The sequence below is a fragment of the Gymnogyps californianus genome, chromosome 11 (assembly GCF_018139145.2).
Source record: "Gymnogyps californianus isolate 813 chromosome 11, ASM1813914v2, whole genome shotgun sequence".
Taxonomy (NCBI): domain Eukaryota; kingdom Metazoa; phylum Chordata; class Aves; order Accipitriformes; family Cathartidae; genus Gymnogyps; species Gymnogyps californianus.
The window spans coordinates 6763790-6783284 of NC_059481.1; the positions used below are offsets into that span (position 1 = coordinate 6763790).

At 40.3% G+C, this 19495-nt stretch overlaps 1 protein-coding gene across 1 annotated transcript in view; it reads left to right on the top strand.

The window, feature by feature from the left end:
- Positions 1-7322: 7322 nt before the first annotated feature.
- The window catches only part of MTMR10 (myotubularin related protein 10), a 39671-nt gene continuing 27498 nt past the window's right edge, over positions 7323-19495 (top strand). Inside the window, exons 1-2 of the mRNA XM_050903416.1 lie at positions 7323-7429; positions 8885-8945. Coding sequence (XP_050759373.1) covers positions 7376-7429; positions 8885-8945 — 115 coding nt within the window. The 5' untranslated portion in view covers positions 7323-7375. The remainder of the gene's footprint in view (positions 7430-8884; positions 8946-19495) is intronic.

A 19495-nucleotide genomic window follows, 5' to 3' on the forward strand; every position in this document is an offset into this window, starting at 1 on the left:
ACTGTGAAGTAACTACACTGACTTTGGCAGAGTTATTTTAGACATACAGCCATTTTAATAAGATTTAAAAATGGCTCTGTATGTGCATAGAAGACTGATAGTAGATTTGGAGCACACTAGTGTCTGCCTGTGTGCTTTCTTGAATGCTGGCTGAAAGGATTCAAGCACAGAATTTGCATTTCTGAAGAGGCATGTTTAATACTGCTTTTCAGGAAGATGCATTGCTAAGTATGTGGTGACTCCACAGCAGTGCCCCCGTGAAGTCCACTTAACATTTTTTATTATGTGCTTGACCTGTACTGAACCAGGTCAAGCCTAAACAGTATGTAGTCTAAGGGTATGTCTACGCAGAGACATTACACTGAGGTAATTTCAGTTTGTTCACCTTACAGTATCTTGCAATACAGACGTTTTCCTCTCCCTCAAGGCAAATGTTTTAAACACAGTGACTAATTATAATATTCACATAGGCAGGTTCTTAACTATACCAGCTGATTCCATGAATTACCCCTTTTTACATTGCATCATTCTGGGACTAGCTTGACTTTGCTCTTGCAAGCCTCTCCTATTGCAGAGTCACTCTTTCCATTTTAGATGCTGGATTTCGATACCTGAGAACCAAGAAAGTCCATTTTCCATATTATTTAGTAATGAATTAAAGTAGCCATTGAAACCTTCCAACTATGGTTTCTCCATACTGCTTCTTTGGATGCTTTCCTAGGTTCTGGGCTTGACTATCATCTTTGGCAAAATGGGTATCTGTCCTTCTAAATAAAAATTAAAAGAATACAAGTATCTGTAAGGCCTTGTCAGAAAACAGGAACACGAGGAGGGTGCATGACCAAGGATGTCAACAGGATTATTTCATTAGATCTGCAAGATCCACAGGATTGTGCCCTGTTACAGGTGTTCTGGGTAGTTAACCCGCTGACACAAAGCCAGTTCGCTGCCAAGCACTGGCTATGGAGGAGGTGAGCTTTCAGAGTGATGGCAGCACTTGGACACATTGCTGGGGTCCCACCTAGTAGTGCCATTGCCAGCATATCACTTCTGCACCACTGTCCTGTCTGACTGGTCGCTTCTAGTAGAACTAGTATTACACTCAAAAGCTTGTTATGAGCAAAAAGGAGACACACCTTGTATGTAAAGTCAGGAATTTATTGCTAGTGTAACAAATTTTGACAGTCTAATATATGAATTATTATTAGTCTAGATGTAATTATAAGAGAGGAGAGACAAGAAGAGAGGAGAGAAAAGAATACTACTATACTACTACAGGAAAAAACCCAATAAGGTAAAATTGATATATGCACACTTCCTACTATCTACCCCTTTTTTTGACGTTATGCTCACACTTGCACTGATCCTCTGGGTTTAATGGCCAGTGGCTGCAATGGGGGTAGTGAGGAAATATTGCCAGCTGTCAGCGTCCCAGGTCCTTCACTAGGATGAGCATGTTGTTGATGTTGTTGGTTTCTTTTTCCTTATTTTTTGCTTGCTTTGGGGTATTTTTATGTTTGGTACCAACTTTACATCTTGTTTTTCTTCATTGGCCTTCAAATCCTACAATTACACCTGAATTTCCTGGTCATAAGAAAAATTGCTTTCACAGCTAAAAAAATGAAGAGACAGCTTTAGGCAGGTTAAGGCAAGTTCAGACAAAGCAATCCTGACAAGCCTCAGTCCTGAGGCCTTACAAAGTCAGCATAAAGCCTGTGGCCTGTTACTAGCAGTGACAATGCTCTATTTACTGGGCTACGAGGCTACTTTAGCCCTAGAGGTGTTTTCCTCTCACTACAGCCACTGCAGATAAATGCACTACTGCGTACAGTGGTCACCTGAGCTATTTCAGCCTAATTGTGGATTTTGATCCCCCATTGGGATCCAGCATCAGGCAGAAAGGCAAAACAGATGTAAGGACCTGGTTGATACAGCCATTTAATGCCCATTTCAACTGGTGCCAGGGTCCAGGGGATTGGGGTAGTCAAAAAACAGTACACAGCGGTAGTTTGGATTACAGGCTGACAAACCACAAGCCTTGGGAGAAGTGAGACAAGAACTACAGATTCCTGAAAACCACAATCTTCTTTTGCCTTTTTCAACTATTAACCTTATCTGCAGAAACAAAATCTGATATGGCAAAGTGGTGCTTTATGGTTGATGCCCTGTATCTTTAGAATGGATAAGGTATGTCTTCATAATAGGCTTTAAATTATTCTTTGCAGTTGTTGAGCCAAAATATTTACAGCCTGTATCTACCTTTTGCTTGGTGTTAATGAAAAAGGAGTTGCATAATTTCATCTGCCTGCTGCTCTTTTGTCTCTACAACATTAAAACCCCTATGAAACCACAGTGCTTCATCCTGCATGATTCTGGATGCAAGCATCTCGCTTTTCTTGCGCTAATTGGACTGCTATGCTTAGCAAGCTGTTACCTGAGCAGACCAACAGCCTTCAAAAACGGCCATGGAAAAAGATTGCATTCTGGTAATCTGATAGTCACTATCACAATACCTACGTAAAATAGCCCAAGCCAAGGTGGAACATTGTACCAATGAATAGCTCCAAATAACTCCAGGCAAGTAATACCTACATAATGATTAACAAGAAAAGTACCCTTATGTAACAGCAAAGTTCAACTTCCTTAAATCTCCACACTGAGAATACTACCTCCACTTCACAGATGTGCCTTGAAAAGGAGGCTTTTGTCCTGACATACCTCAAGAAACTAAAACCTTTGCATTGTTTTTATATCTTTTGTATATCTTTGGCCAAGGCTATCAAAGTTGCTGGTTTATGTAAGTAATCACATTTTAAATATTCTTCTGCTCGATCCTCATCAAGGACACTCAGGAAAGAGATTTTTCTTTCAGCTGCTTCATAAATTTAAGGCATAATGTTTTTCTTCTAGAAGAGGTAATACAGACCTGTACGGCTGGCTTCCTCACAAGTCCCCAGCAAAAGTCCCACGCTTCTGAGTGCAGGCTGAGGCAACTTGGGTGTGCAAACTATTGAGTGCACAAGTAGGGAGGTGTCCAGGTAAAGTAATAAACCATAATGCTTTCAGTGAAAAATAGACGACTTTCATCAGTGAATTCCTGACTTTGCAGGCTTGCCACATACTTGCTGTAGCTCTGGGCACATAGCTCAGCTGTGAAATCAGACAACACGTATGTCTTCGTGTCTTGGAGTTCAAACCAATAATTGAACCATTCTTCAGAAAGCTATGAAAACATGTAAGTTGCCATAGAAATACAGGCCTGGAAGAGATCATCTGCACTGAGGCAACTTCAGCAATGTCGATAGCATCAGTGGCAGATGGTGGTCTAACCTGTTCTTGAACATGTCTAATGAAAGCCATTCTCTAATCTGCTGAGAGATCAAAAGGGACCATTATGAAAATCTGTTCTGATTTAACCCCAGCCCTCATCCATTGCACAAGCCAAACTACTTCCCCAACCACCGAGCTCTCTTGTGAGGTTGTACCGGAACTTGTAGGAAGATACCTAATCTGATGTGCAGTAAAAACAGCAGGTTATGCACCACAGCCATAGCTAAGCAGATAATTATCTTCACTGTTACAAACAATTTGCACTGTATGTAAAAAGAGGCCCCAGGAAACTGCCGCACAGCGTGTGGGGTGTGATACCACCAGGAGAGCAGGCCAAGCTGGTTCTGGGAGGGCTGTGACAGTGGACAAGTGTAAGGGTCCTGGTCAGTCTAGCACACAGGAGATATCACTGAATAACTTGAAGCAAGGAAAATAACTGCACTGAGTAAAAAGTGACATTTTTTAAATTAAGGAGAATAAAAATAGACATCTGCAGTCTTTTCAGTTCAGCTGGCTTTGTTGCATAGCTAGCTTCCCACCATTCTTTCAAGACTGTTCTCATAGAACAAAGGCATTCTCAGAAACCTCTGGTTTAGCAGAACTGTTTGAAAAAAGTGAGCACATGAGGCAAGCTGGGATGGCTGGAGATGGGCGGGCAGCTGAGTGCATTGCCAAAGAGGAGTCAGGGGATCCAGAGGATTTCCCTGCCTGTCCTGCCTGCCCTATCCCCCCACCCCCACCCGCCTATCCCGCCTGCCTAGCCTGACCTGCCCTACCTGCCCTCTTGCTTTGTCTGCCGTGCCCTGCCTGCCTACACTGCCCTACTTGCCTGCCCTGCTCTGCCTGTCTGCACTGCCTGCTTGTATCCCACTGCAAGTTGTGACAATTAACTTGCTCCTCCAAAATACTCACTTCTGTCGAATCAGCTTTCTCCTCCCACTGGCATAAAACTCTTCCAGTGGCAACTTGTGACCAGTTCCAACAACAATCCTCGCAAATCTTGTGATCTTATGTTTACTGAGAGCTTAGTTTTGATTTTGTTTGTTCCTTTTCATAACAGCACTGCAATTTAAATGTCAGTGCAGTCCCTAATGGAAATTTGTGCTATCCTATGCTCATTCTCTCAAGAGTAAGATTGCATTTGCAGCCACTCCTCAGAAGGCTCTGTGCTGATGCAGAAATGCTCTTGTAACTCTGATGTAGTATAATAATTGTCATTTTTAATATCACTGGCAAATTTTTTATATGCAATTTCAAGCCTAGCTGATTTGGGCAGTTTCTGCCTTCCTTGCCCCCTCGCTTTCTCTTCCCCCTTTTCTGATTTTAATTTCTTTTCAACAATGTTCTGAATATGAACAAAAAACTTTAAAGAAGAATAAAGATGAGGGCAAATCCCACAGTATTTCTCACTTATCAAACATCCAAGGGATTTAGCCTGTGAAAGGGGTAAGTCACCAGCAGGAGAGGAGCTGTGGCTTGCTCTCACAGCGCTGTCTGGCACTCAGCATTACGCTACCAGCAGCTTCTGCAGTACAGTGCACTCTTTAAAATGGACGGGCTGAGCCTGAGACCGTGCCAGGCTGAATAATGCCACTTAGACAATGATGTTTGTAGCACAAAATAAAAATCTTATATGTGAAAATAGAGGATAAAGTGAAGGGAACTGTCTCCCAGACCAAAGAAGATGGGACCCTTGTGCAAGGAGGTGCACTTGTTTTAAAAAAACTACACAATGGGATTGTTTTTATCTTCTCCACCTGCAAGTCAAAGAATAGTGTATTGTTATGGAGGTGCTTGCTGGTGTTCTTCCCTGGGCTGTTGAATAGCTTTAAATGTATGCACACTTACTTTCTTCAACCTAGGCAGGTGCCAGTGGGTTGTTTCCCTCCTCATGGTTCAAACAAACCTTCCTGCTGGCATCAGTGGGGCATCTCATCTAAGTTGGGGAATCCAGACTGTGCCCTAAAGTCTGTTCTTTCATTGAACATCCACACTCTGACTTCACCAAAAAATCCCAGGGGCTATAATGCAATGTAATGTGCTTACTATTAATGTTAGTAAGGGAAGACCTTGACCCTGCAGCTGATGCTGGGTGCTGCATGTGTCATTTTGTGTCTGAAAATGTGTCCATTTTTCTGGAGTCTTCTACTTCTTTACTGTCTTTATGTCATGGCAATATTACAACACTACTATGCTGTAGCAGGCCTTTACTGATGTTATCTTGCATGTGAGCTGTTACAGAAAAATGACAGTATGCTGACCAAACCCATGCTTTTTAATAAGGTGAAGCTGCAGTGCCCAAATACCAGCATTTAGTTTGGCAGGTCCTGGCCTTCAACTCTTGCCCCTAAACCATGGGCCTTGCAGTGAACTAGGCTTGGCTCATAGCTGGAACCATCGCTATGGTGCACCAGCCGTGGGGGGAGCACCAGCAGGCACAGGAACCAGCAGCCCTTCTTACCCTACCTGATGCATCAGACCTGGCTTCAGACTCTGGAGAGGCCTGGCTGGTTTTACCCAATTCCTTTGTGCTTGGACCACCAGCAAGAGAACCCAGGCTCTCCTCCTTCCTTAGGTCTCACAGCTGGCAGACCCGTGTGGTCCCACTCTGGGAGTCTCAATTAAACCACATTTCCATCCAAACTGTTGCTGCTTGTAGGAGGTATTTCCACTGCGGAGGCCAAGTTCATTGCAGTCGGTGCTCACGTAAATGCCTGCAACGTGGACCTTTAAGGGTGCCCAGGGCCACCTAACAAATGTGAGTAGTTACTCAGTTTCCTACTTACCAAAAGAGATAGCAGTGTTAGATTTTGGCAGTTTAGGTGGGCAACTGTGCTAATTCCATGTTCTAGAGAAGCTCAAGTGAGCAGTCCATGAGTGCCTGGAAAGCTTAAGGAAAGGGAATTACACGGATGTTAGATCTGCATCCACCTCCAGCAGTCAGCACGGTTACTGTGACGAGCAAGAGGGTGACTGTGCTGCAGCAGCCTGGAGGCTTCACCCATAGATCACATACATTCCACAGCTGTAACGTGATACACCTTGTATCAAAGGTGACAGAAGAACTCGGTAGCAGTAGTTGATTCATGCTGGAGCTGGATTTTTACTGCTGATCCGAGACAACTCTGAGTCGCAACAAAAACCTGCCTTTGCAGGCCCCATGCAGAGGTTTCGCAGTCCCAAGTGGCTCACAGGCCAAACTGTGGAAATCCTCTGCTTCATTCTTCATTGTAATATTTCCCCCCGCGCGGGCCCCTGTATTTGTGATTGCTTTTTTCTCATGAAGGCCAGGAAGAGGGACAATTTCTTGCCATTTGCCCAGAGGCAGAGCTGAGCAAGAGCTCCCACCCGCTGGGTCCTGGCCTGCCCTCGGGAGGCTCCACCCCCGAGACAGGGGTGGGGGTGTGAGGCAGGTCTCCCGGAGAATCGGTAAGATTCGGTAACCTGAGCCCACTGTCAGTGAGATCAGAAATAACAGTGCTGGCTGTAATTGCCGCTACAGTAGGTGTCCATTAGAAGTGGACAAAACGTTAATTATTCGGCTGCTGGCGCGGGCTAACGGCACTCGCAGGACCGCGGCGGCTTGGGCCCTCCGCGCCGCCGTACGGAGGCCGCTCCCCCCGCCCCCTCGCTCCCCCCAAGATGGCCGCCCCGGCAGAGCCCGCCTCAGCCCGCCGCCCGCCGGGGCCGCCGCCGCCCGCCCGCCGCCGGCGGTAGAGAGCTGCTGGGCTGGCAGGCGGCTGACCTCGCGGGGAGGCGGAGGGAGCCGCGGGGGGGGTCCATGAGGGGTTGCGGCAGCCCCAGGCTGGGCCTGCACAGGCGGCTGACTCCTCCCTTGGGGAAGGAGGGTGCGTCGGGGCCGCCTCCGCCGCCGCCCGCCGGGGCCGCCGCCGTGTGACCGGGAGCGCGCAGACCCGAGTGGCTGCGGGGTGCCGGGCCTGAGCCGGCGGGCGTCGACACCCTGCCCCCGCGGGACGGGGCCTCCTGGGCCCGGCCCGGCCCGTCGCTCCCTCCCCGCCCGCCGGGGCCCCCGCCGGCAGCGACAATGTTTTCTCTCAAGCAGCCCAAACCCACCTTCAAGTCCTACCTTCTGCCTCAGGTAACAGCCTTTCATTTCCATTAGCGACCTGCTCGGCTCTTCCCCTCCCTGCCGTGGCCCCGTCCTTGGCCCTGGCCGAGGTGCCGCCGCGGGGGCTGCCCTCCCGGTGCGGCGGCGGCTGGGCCGGCTCGCGGTGGGGCCTGCGGGGCGCCCGGGGCTCTGCCCGGAGCTTCTCCCCAGCTCGCCTCGAGGTTACGGGCCTCGCAGCTTGTTAAGCCAGCACCTGCGCGCCTCTGGAGGGGCTTCCGAAGAGCCCCCAGAAATCCTGTGTCGCACAGGGAAACAAAAGCTGTGCAGTCGGTTTGAAGTGCAGCCTGTTGGCCTCTTGGTCTTTGAGGTCACACACAAACGTAAAGTGAGCGCGTGCTGGTGACAAGCCCAAACTTTGGTCGAGGAGCAGAACTTTTATCAAAATGAAGTCTTGTGTTGATTAAAACTGGCCAATGTGAGATTATTTCGGAAAGTTATGAATAATGCTTCAGGTGTTCGGGCTTGCTTTCCTCTTTGTGCTGGGTGGGATCGGCGTTATCCGTGTTCGCACTGTGGAATACTTTGAGGAGAAAACAGCTGGTGCTTGTCTGTTGTGCAAATAATTAAACTCTCACTGTAGCCATCGTTTCACATTTAAAACTTGGCTGATGGCATAAATAAGAAAATCAAGGATGTATAGTAGAATACTATGTATACTGCATATAGTATCAAGTATATCTAGTAGAAGCGCTGGGACTTTTTGTGTGGTCTGAGTGTGCACTTGACAGAATGTGATTTTTATTTATTTATTTTAGACAAGGCAGGACCTCTTCTAGCAACACGTTTGACATGTTGACTCATTTTTGCTTTTTCACAATTTCTCAGTAAAAGTGAAATGTCGATGCAGCGTAGTTTTGGATATTTCTAGTCCTGGGAAATGGCGATATCACTGTCAGTGTAGGAACCATAGGCGTTAAGGTTATTTCACTGAAGGTTCTGGTCTTTTTATAGAAGTATTTTTATTTTTAAGGTTTGGAATTAAAATGTAAGTGGGCATGTATGTGTTCTAGGCCTTGGTTTTTTGGAATTTTTTCCTATGTCGGAAAGTCATGTATGTTAAAAGTTGGTAGAGAGTTTTATGCAAACTTGAGTTTTCATACCTGTGTAAAGCTTGTTGTAGGACCCAAGCCCTTATGGAATGTCAAGCCAAATTGGTTTTTTGTTTGTCCTGTGACTTGTTATAGCCTAGGTTACACAATTAGTTAAACATTAGTACTTTAAATTTTATATTACTCTTCTGGTACAAAGCTAAATATACACAAAAATGTTAATATCTTTACAGAAAGCTGTTGCTATGATTGGATCCTAGCTCTTTAAGATCAGCTTTTTAAGTTAAAAGAACTTTCTCCTTTGCCCAAATAGATCAGACTTGTGTCTGACTGTAAAGTTCTGATTCTTAAGTAAATTCTCATTTTTTTTCTTCAGGCTGAAGACCATATAGCATCAGAACCAAGGATTAAAAAACTGGAACCAGTACTTTTGCCAGGTAGGCATAAATCAGGAATTTGACAGATGCCTCAACAAGGATATATTTAAGCTTTTTGTTTATTATAATAGAATTGGTAAAATGTAAATAGTTCTCTATATTTTGCTGTGATTATTGATTTTGGTATATTTTAATCTTAGCATGCTCCTTGAGGGAATATAACTTCTAAGTAGGAAAATCTAATGATATTCGTGTCTGTAGAAAATTGTTCTAACCTGCCTGAAACACTAAATGAATACATAGGCAGCTTTGCCTGTATAATGCTTTAGTATGTGTAGAATATGTCTTGGTTTTATTGCGAGTATTTGAAATGAAACCATTGTAAGTTTTGTAACATTTCTGACACCTTTTGGAAGACTACTAATAATTATATTTTTGTCAGATAGTCAGACCTTTACCTGTGTGCAGAACCCACTACCATAGCATGTGTTGTAGTCTTCCTTTATTTTAAAGGAAAATATTCATAGAATTTCAAGTAGGTAGGTATGATTGACTTCTGTATTGGAAAACTTCTAATACCATCTTTATTCATTTACTGTTATTGAATATGCAGCTCTTAAGTACTTTTGGAATTTGTAAGCATCTTTAAACCTATGCAGAATAACCTTTTTAGTGTGTGGATGAGAAAAGCAATGTTTTTATTATTGTTCATAATTACATATTTATAAAAATGTAGGATATTCATTACTTCCATATTTTAAATAAGAAATAATCTTTGGTAAATGACATTTTGATCAATGAGGATTTCTTAAAAGCCTTTTTCAGATACCAAAGGAACAATCTACTATTCTCAAGATTATTTTCATTGCAAACCGTACATCACAGTAATAAATTTGGCTTGCTGTTTCTAAGGGTAATTTTGAGTTTAAAACAATGGTATACTGCATTTTTTTCTTATTGTTCAGATTATATGTTACCAAATATGAATTCACACACATACTAATGTAGGAAGCTATTGCTATCATGTTATCTAAGTTGATAAAACATGTTAACTTTCAAAGTGATCAATAGAATAAACAAGTTACTCTTAAAAAATTATTTCTGTCACTGCTTCATATGGGACTGTTGTTAATTAAGCAGTACTAATTGATATGTGATATGGTCCAGTGAGGTACCTTAACCTTAAGAGGCTGAAATATTGTGGAAGAGGTTCAACTGAAAGAGTAAATAACAACTGATGGACACTCTTCATGAAACAAAATAATACATGCTTTGCTTGAGGCATAAATACCTTAAAATACATCGCTAAGATTGCTCGGTGTTTGAAATACAGTTATATTTTTATGCTTGCAAAACTTCTGCTTACCGCTTGGCATCTTACTGGTTATGTTGCAGTTGATATTCATCCAAGGTCTTTGACTCACAAGGAAGTGACTGCATGTTCTGTGAGACATTCCACAGAAAATGCAAGGCAGTACGAGATTGCTTTTCTCAAAATGTAACACATCTTGCCTTTACTGTGGGACACGTGCATGAGCAGTTATAGAAAACAACATCTGTGCAGTAACTTTTTGCGGTGTGGTTCATTCTTTATTTGTGAAACTCCGAAGCACAGTTAAAATGGTGCTGACTGGGTTTGTTTTTCTCAACTGGCTTATATTTATCCCATGTTTGCATCATTTCCCTTGTCTGCGCTATCTTTGAAATCAGCATTTGATGGCTTTTGGGACATTTGTAGTAAGTTGCCCCAGGCTATATAGAAACCGATTGAAAGAGTATGACTCACCACAGAATTAAAATTTCCACCTCCATATCATTCTAAGGTGTTATTTTGAATTTTTTCATAATAAAATTCACTGCTTTGTACAGCCACAAAGTAGCTCTGACGAAATCTTTTCATTTTTGTGAGCATCAGTCTGTATGAGGGTGGGGGGGAGTTTAGAGGTGACTTATTTTAAATGACTTAAATAAAACTCGTCCTGTTTAAAGTTAAGCACCGGCCTAAACACTTTTTTTTTTGTTTCTGTCATCAAAAGGTTCAGTAGAAAAGTGTATAAACAAGTACACATTGTACTGTTGGATAGACTGGCTTTTGGATTTGTCATAACCCAAGTTTCTGGCCAAATTCCAACTCATTTAATTATATTAAGGCTGACTTGTACTCCCTTGCAAGTACAGTTTGAGTATGGTATTCCTAATATCCTATCCTTAATAGTTGTGTGAAATTGCTTTTGCTTTCAGTAGCAGAGTTAAACCTGAGCAGCTAAATGTTTATTATGTTTCTTTAATTGGTGGAGTTTTTAAGGAGTTCTTTTGGAATTAAATTATATTAGCACAAGCAGTTACTGGCTTTAGTAATCTTCGGAAACTGCAAATAGTCTTATTAAGCTTTTGATTCCTAAAACGTAGTCACTTCGAGGGAATAGCTTACTAAAAACTGAAATTCCAAAGTAGCTAAATACCCTACTGTCTAACTTGTATTTCTGTGCAGTGGAGGTTAGGAGAGGGAGTTCCAGACATGGAAATAATATGAGTTAGGTTACAAAATGGAGAGGTTTTTATTAAAAAACCCAAAACAATAAAAATGGAATTTACATTGGAATAAATTTTTGACCTGTAGAGTTTGTTTTTAAAGTTTCTTCTGGTGCCCAGAGGAATAGAGACGCATCTATATTCTTATGGAATTATGTGCCCTGAGGAGGGTGATTTATTAGGAAAAGCAACAAACATCATTTAAAGCAAGTAAAAACCTTGGTTGTAAGTGGCAACACTGATACTGCAGTAGGGAAAAGTAAATAGCTTTATAGAATTTGATATAACTTCATTCCAAAACACATGACATGGGTTTGAGATGGAGTTGTAAAAGTATTTTCTTTTTCTTTTTGCAGTTCTGTTCTCCTAGTGTAGCTCTCTGATCAAGAGTTTTTGCAAAGTTCGTTGAAGAGTTGGCCTGTGTAACAGTTTCACTTTTTCTTTTTCCTTTGTTTGCATAGCTTGTTTTATAAGCATGTCAAAGAGAAAAAATAGAGAAATAGCAGGTAGTCTACCAGTCAGTCTGTTAAAGTGCCTTGCCTGGCTAGTAGGAAATTAGCTTGTGTACTTTAGGGGAGAATGAAGTTAAAGTTGTTAAACTTGAGGGTGTATTTTGTTCTGGTAACGTGTTGTAGCCGATTTTCCACAACAATGTCTGTAGCATTTTTGAGATATCAACTTAAGCATTCAAAAAAATTGTACAACATAACTGGAATGTAATGCAACGTATGTTTTCATGATTTGAATGGCAAAGCAGTGTGCAGAGAGGTGCAATACATGGATGGATAATGAACCAGTCCAGTGTCTGTACTATAAGTAGTGCTGCACTGTGGTTTAGGCAAGATCAGGCGAAAAGGCCCTCACTGTTGCTCACACAGGATGTTTTGCAGGAGATTATGTAAGTAATGGAACATCTGATTAAGTGTGAGAAAAGGATTGTTCCTCCTGAGTCTTAATACCCACTTGTAGTAATTATTTTAAAGTGTTGCTCAGTATACTGATTTGCTAGTAGATTAAGTTAGTAGTTGTTACCTGTAAGTTTTTACAAAACAGCTAGAAATGGTTTAGTTGTTTTTGTTTTTAGAAGTTTATACAGTAAAATTATAGAAGTAAACTGAATGAGAATAGTATTTTTTTTAATCTTTAAGACTTGCTCATGTTAAGGCAAGTTAAAGGAATATTGCTGGTGAGCTGCTTTTGCAAAGTAGTTATTCATAGTCATAGACATATTCATAGACACTCTTGTGCCTCCACCATGTTTCATGGTCAGATCGTAGAAGTCGACTTCAGTGTCACCACTGGTGTGCAATCACACCTGTGGTGGGTTTATAAACAGGTCATAAGTACGGCTGGTCTGGGTCAGATGTCACCTCTTGCTGATGGTGGCCACCAGCAGGCACGTAGGAAGAAGAAGGAACAGGACAAGCAGCACTCCCCGCTGCTTGTTCTGCCCTCCCTGCTTCCTTCACTGTGTGGCATGGGGACTTTCCTCTTAGACTAATGTAATGGGGAGATCCAAGTGAGGCGTTACAGAGCATCATAGAGACAGTGCTATCATATTTAATTCCTCTTGCTGGATTTTTCTTACATGAATTTATCCAATTGCTTTCTATAGCTGTGTAAACTTCTATCACCCACAGCTTCATCTGGTAAGAAGTTCAGCAATTTAATGATATGCTGTTACAAACTACCTTTATTTGTTTGTTCTGAACGTACCATCATCTAGTTTCTTTAGATGACTCCTAGTTCTTGTATGACACAGCAAACATCAAGCCGTGTTCCCCCATTCCATGTGATTTGTGATTTTCAGACTTGTGTCATATGTCTGCTCTGTTTTGCTTTCCTCTAGCTTAGTTGTCTTAGTTGGTCCTAAGAAGGAAGCTTTCCATATCTTTAATCATCCTTTTGATTACCTCTGAACATTTTCCAGTTGTGCTGCGTTCTTGGAATTACATATCATGTTCGAGATTTTTGCCAGTAGATATATTCAGCTTTTATCTAATAATGCCAGTCTAATAGGCCTTACCACCTGCTTTTTGGTTTTGGTTTGCTTTTTTGTATACATGTGCCCTTAGATAGGCAACTGACTGTAGAAATTTAATTGTGGGAGGTTTTTAAGACTCATCTTGGAAAGTTCTAATCTTTTAGAAGTGTCTGATTCTCTCGCAAGTTAGCTCCCAGCTCTTTTTAATTTTTTTTTTCTGCAAATCCTTAGTACATTAAGTCATGTGTTCCAGAGCAGCTGCAACACATCTTGTGATAGGAGAAGGAAAGTACATTTTTGGTGAGGCACCCTTGTGCGTTAGTACCCCAGGTATGTTCACTCCTGACTGCTTTGAACCCTTGCACCTCTTTTCTTGGCATTTTCATTTGGTTTGTGGTGTCCCAGAGCTGGAGAACAGAGGTCGTGGTGTTGCAGTGTGAGGGCATGATGCCAGCACTGTGACTGGGGAGGGGCAGGGTGAGAAATAGGGACCAAGTTAGTGAGGTTAATGTGTAACCCCAGAGATTCGTCAGGTCTGCCTTTCTTGTGTATTAGGAATCATTTTGGTTTAACACCTCAAAGGGGAAACTGGGATTGTTTAATTGCTTGGTACAAGTAGTAATGCTGTTACTGTCAGTGCCTTTTGCCATGTATATTTCTGGAATGAGTGGCTGATATTCAAGTAGGTATTGCTTGATCTGTTAAGGATGTTCATCTGTTGATGGTGAGTAGCAATAGCCTATCAATGCTGATAATAACTGAATAGAACTTGTATGAGGTCAGTTTCTGATTGTTTCCAAAGCATATTCAGTTGTTGATTCTCATTTCCAGTGTTATGGTGTGCTAGCCAAGGCTCTCTTACTCATTGTGCAGCTGATTAAGACATCATATTGCAGGGTTAGGTTTTCCTGCATCGTTTCTTATTTGAAATGGAAGCGTTACTGTACATGTTTGTTTGTTTGTTTGTTTTTAAAGTTAGCTGTGATATTAGACAAGTAAGTGAAATAGCTTTGTAATTTCAACTCGTTTTCAGGAATCGGTGTCATACAAGAGCATGAAATTATTTTCAACATTTCAGAATGGCCAGATTAGAAAATCAGAATGCCAATTTGGAAAGTAATATAATCCCCTAAAGCTTTACTATTGTACTTTTTTTTTATTATTGTTTGGTCTACACCAAGAAGATTACCAAAAGTTTTATTTAAATAAATTATGAGTTTCAAATTCTAGATTTGTAATGTGAAACAGCAGCTTTCTGCAAACTAATCTTTCATACTGCAAGAAGTTTAAAAATGAACCAAACATTTGACTTATATTTAGAATAAATGAGGCATCACTTACAGTAAGTATATAGTAAATACGCTGTTCTATTATAGCTTTTTTGTGGTTTGACTCAAAGTAAATTTTCAGGCATGCTTTGGGTTCAGTTAACTGCTTGTTTTGGTTTTGGTTTTGCTTTTTTTAAGGATTGGCATGATATAAGTACGACCAAGGCAGTCTGCATGTAGAATCTAAGTTCCAGATACAGTCTTACAAGTGGATTTTACTGGATGGAATCAGTTTGTTCTGCTGCCTTTGTTATGAATACATAGAGGGCATTTCTTGAAGTTTCTAGTAATATATTTTAAGTATTTGTAAATATCTACAAAAATACTTTCCTATTTGCAACAGATTAGCTGTAGGGCAATGTGGAAATAATTCATAAAGGTAGAAGGATGAACATGCTTTAAAATTAAATATTTTAATGTTTCTGCATGTGTATTCTGCAAAACAGTTCCAAAGTAGCTGGTTTCTGCCCACTCTGTCCCACATATATTTAGTGCCACAAGTCATTAAAGTCCAGAAAGGGATTACAATGTTAGTGTAGATTCTGAATTGTCAGCTGACCAAACTACTGGGGTTTTTGTCTCCTGCCAATTATATTTGCTTCCAATGAAGTAAGTCTTCAGCGAACTAATTTCTAAGGAACATGTGTTTCGGTATTGATTTATTTATTAAGCCAAACCTGAGTAATTTAAGCTAGACCCAGTAATATATTACAAGTTCAGAACAGCATCTGTAACTTGTATTGGTGACATAGTTATAAAATAACAGGCTGAAAACCACAGTCCTCTCAAATTGTTACTGATTATATTGTTTAGGCAAAGTCAGACTTTGGGAATCTGTAGTTTATGTAGCCAGACTAAAAATATGCAAAACACAAAACACTCTCCCTCCTCACTGGCTTGTCTGTTGTTCACATTGCAGAACTCTGACCAAATCATTGCTAAAACTTTTTTTGAGGGGTTTTGGTGAGAGGATTATTTTAATTTGGCCTAAAAATACATACTGATGATCCACGAGGAGCTGTTTATTATTCAGTTTTTCTCATCATAGGTGTGTGTTCCTATTAGCTACTTGGTGCTGACACTTTTTTGTGCAACCAAAGAACAAGCCAGATCAGAGAGCTAATTCAGATGAAATCAGGACTGACAAAAAAGGAAGAAAAATACATGTTACAGTTATTTTCAACTGGATCAATTCTCTGATGTGACTAACAGTCTTTTGCAAATGGCAGTGCCAGCACAAGGGTTGAGGTGGGAATGAATGTTGAATATGGAACTGTTTCCATTTTAGGGGTAATATAAGTTGGTGGATTAAAGCAACTCTGTAAGCATGATCAGCTTGTTAATCTACTTCAATACTTTGTTTTGGATCTAGTTGGTAATGAGAGCCTTGCTCTTGATGGATGTTCCCTTCTTGCCATATGAATTCCTGTTGGTTGCCTGCTCTATGTTCTTGTGTCCTTCATTGAGTTTATGGGGTGTGGGGGAAGCTTTTGTGGAGCATCCCATCCTAGTTCAGAAAAGTAGTTATCTTTTCAGATCCCTCCTGTGGTCAATTTCTTTTGCAAGGTTCACAAAGATTAGCCATTATTGGACAAATACTGATTTTAATCTTGTTATTGTGCATGGGAAAAGAATAGTTGTTCTTTGAAGACTTTTACCAGTAAGTCTTTACTTTTTTTGCTACTTTTTTCCTTACTGAGCATTTCTAGAATTTAGCTAAGCTCTTGTCATGCTCTTTCCCTTTTTCTGTTTGTTAGCACACTAGAGAAACTGTACAATATTCATATATGATATTTTAATAACAATTTTTCTAATTAGATTGGCAAAGCAAGCTCTTTTGGTACTGTGCATTTAAAACGCACCAGTCTCCAAGCAGTGGTTAGAGTTGGTTTTTTGACAGAAATCCCAGCTTCTCCTATTAAAAATTAATGCAAATAGAATATATCCAAATTGTTTTTCATTTCCCAGTAATCACCGTATTGAGCTGTTCTTTTGGAACAACATTTTTACTTTGTTTTTGTTTTTGTGCTTTCTGCAGATGTACAGAAAATTAAATTAGTCTATTTTTTAACTAATTGTGAAAGTATTGGAAAATAGTTGGGGAAAAAAAAAGACGGGTGATATCTACAATAGTGTGCAGCTTTTTTGGTCTTCACATACCTTAAATCCTTAAATACATTGTAAGGGCTCATGAAAATGGGAAAAGAGATAAAAGACAATTATTTAATGAGCTTACAAATACTTAAGTTTGGAAGTGACTCAGCACACTGAACAGAAGATTCATTTAGAAGTGGATTAGAGACATTTACATCTAAATGCTTGGTGCATACTAATAAACTCATACAATTTTGGTATTCTCTCTACAAGAGGACAACTAAGAAAAAGCAGCTAAACGGGTGAAGATGTTCTAGATTTCAGTTACGTATTAATGAAGTTTTTACAGAAATTTACAGAAGTTAATTATTTGCCAATCATTTTGGAGCAGTTTTAGACTTAGATCTTTCTAAGTACAAGTGAACTCATTAATGTGCATTTTCAATGGTTAAATGGCTATTTGTATTAACTTTAGCTTTTCTATTGTGAACTTTTTAGACTTTCACATAAACAAGCTGTTCTGTTTTCTTAATTGGGTATAATCACTATCAGCATTATAAATGAGGAACAAGGGTTTAGTTAAGTGTATTCAGGTGCTGGTTTTTATGAATTTAGGTAGGAATTGTATGACTGCATAAAGTACTTAATACCCTCTGTTGTCCTTATGTCTATTAGACCTTGAACGTACACTAAATATATTCAGATTTTGATTTAGAACTTCAATGCTCATTAAAGAAAGTTTATACTAATAAATCTATTCTTATGCTTCTAGTACAGCATTGAAAAAGTTCCCTTAGGAATGTGTAGGGTACCTGCAAACTTCTTGAGCCTGTAGGATTTGCATTATTAGTTTATGAAGTCTGATTTCAGCCATTCATTGCCTCTAGCAAGTGTCAGGTTCTTAATGGGCTAGAAATACTGTATGTTAGCATTTTAACGTACGTATATATGCATGTGCCACATGCTTGTGTCTCTGTGTATATATCAATATGTGTGTGTGTATACACAATACAGCATAAATATGTTGCCTTGTAAACTGCTCAGTTACTTTATTTCGTTGTGCAGCATTTTTGTATTCAGTCAGTATTGTTAGATTTGTTGAATGCTGTTCAGTCTGTTTCACCTCATACATTGGTAAGGTTGTGGTCCTAGATGCTATTCAATCAACCTTCTTCCCTGAAAACTAAGGTTTTAAGGTATGCTGTTCTGCTATATTCATTCTGTATTCATAGGCAGCAAAACTGTGCTAGAAACCCTTTTTGGATGGAAGGGTTTGTCAACTGCTTCAGTGAGCAACTGAAAACCTGGAAATTGCTTGAGGTCTCTGTTGGCATGTTGCTTGAATTTTAAGCTAAGATAATAAAGAATCTTAAAATAGCAAACATGAGAACTGGCTATATAGGTGAAAGAGGATTATTTATGCATCTCCTACTGCTATAAAGAATCCAGACCCTTGTCTCTAGAGAAAATATGGACATTCCCAATTACAAGTTCTAATGCAGTGCTAATTCCAGCAGTTCTTGCTTAGTTTTTCAGATCTATCAATTTACTTATTGTCTGATTGCCCTGTTATTGATAACAAATAGTGATAAAACTGACACAAAATACACAAAAAAGCTAAGAAAATTTTTTACGTATTTTGTCTGATCTGCATGTATTGCAGGTTATTAGATCCGGAGTTCCTCATAGTAAGTTACAAATTACTACCTTCATAAGATAAACAAAAAAAATTAAACTTGATCCTGTGGAGCATGGCACCAAAAATGACAAAAATGGTGTTCAGTAGTAGGCACAATGGTACAGAACATCCTTTATTTTAGGATGTTACTGATTAGGGATTGCATCTTCAAGTTTTGCAGAAATAAATTGCCCTGAAGCCTAGACCAGATTCACTTACTGTAACTGTATGCTGGGAGACAAAATTGGTCCTGTTGCACAACAGCTGTGATACCTATTGATCACCCGTTCTGCTGATCGCTGAATTCAGCATTTTTAGTCATGCCTCTGTTGTCTTCAATTCCCATGCACGCATGCTCTGCTTTCTGAATTTTATTTGGATTGTAGTGGGTTATGCATTATGGTGGATTAGATATATACCATGAATTCTCTTAACATCCAAAATATGAAACAGTCAAATTGCATGTGCTTTTGGGAGATTTAGCAGAATTTTTCTGAAGCTTGACAGTTTCTGAGGCTGTGTGTTAAGTGGAAGGTGTATTAGCTAGATAGATCCTTCAGTCTCTTGTGTTATTTTTTGATTGATGTACGCAATGTAGAAATATTTTTATTAAACGTGATTAGCCTTTATATATAAGGGTGGCAACCTGTAATTTTTGTTCTGGTTTCCTGTCAGAGTTTAAACAAACTGCTCTTGTCTCCTGAGATCATTCTTTGACTGTTGGAGTCACATGGAAGTGTTGACTGCTGTTCCGTGTCTGGAACAGCTTGTGACTGTTTACTGGAAAAAAAGCAGCAGCTACATTGTAAAAATGTGCAGTGTAATATCTCTGAATAGCTCTGTTGTTGACACTTGTATAGAAAAATCACCTACTCAACTACAAATACAAGAAGGGTTCATTGTGCAAGACCAACACGTACTACTTATATTGTTTATCTACTTTCCTAAATTTGAGTTAAGTTTGGAAGGTTTGCACCTTTTTATATTGCTCATT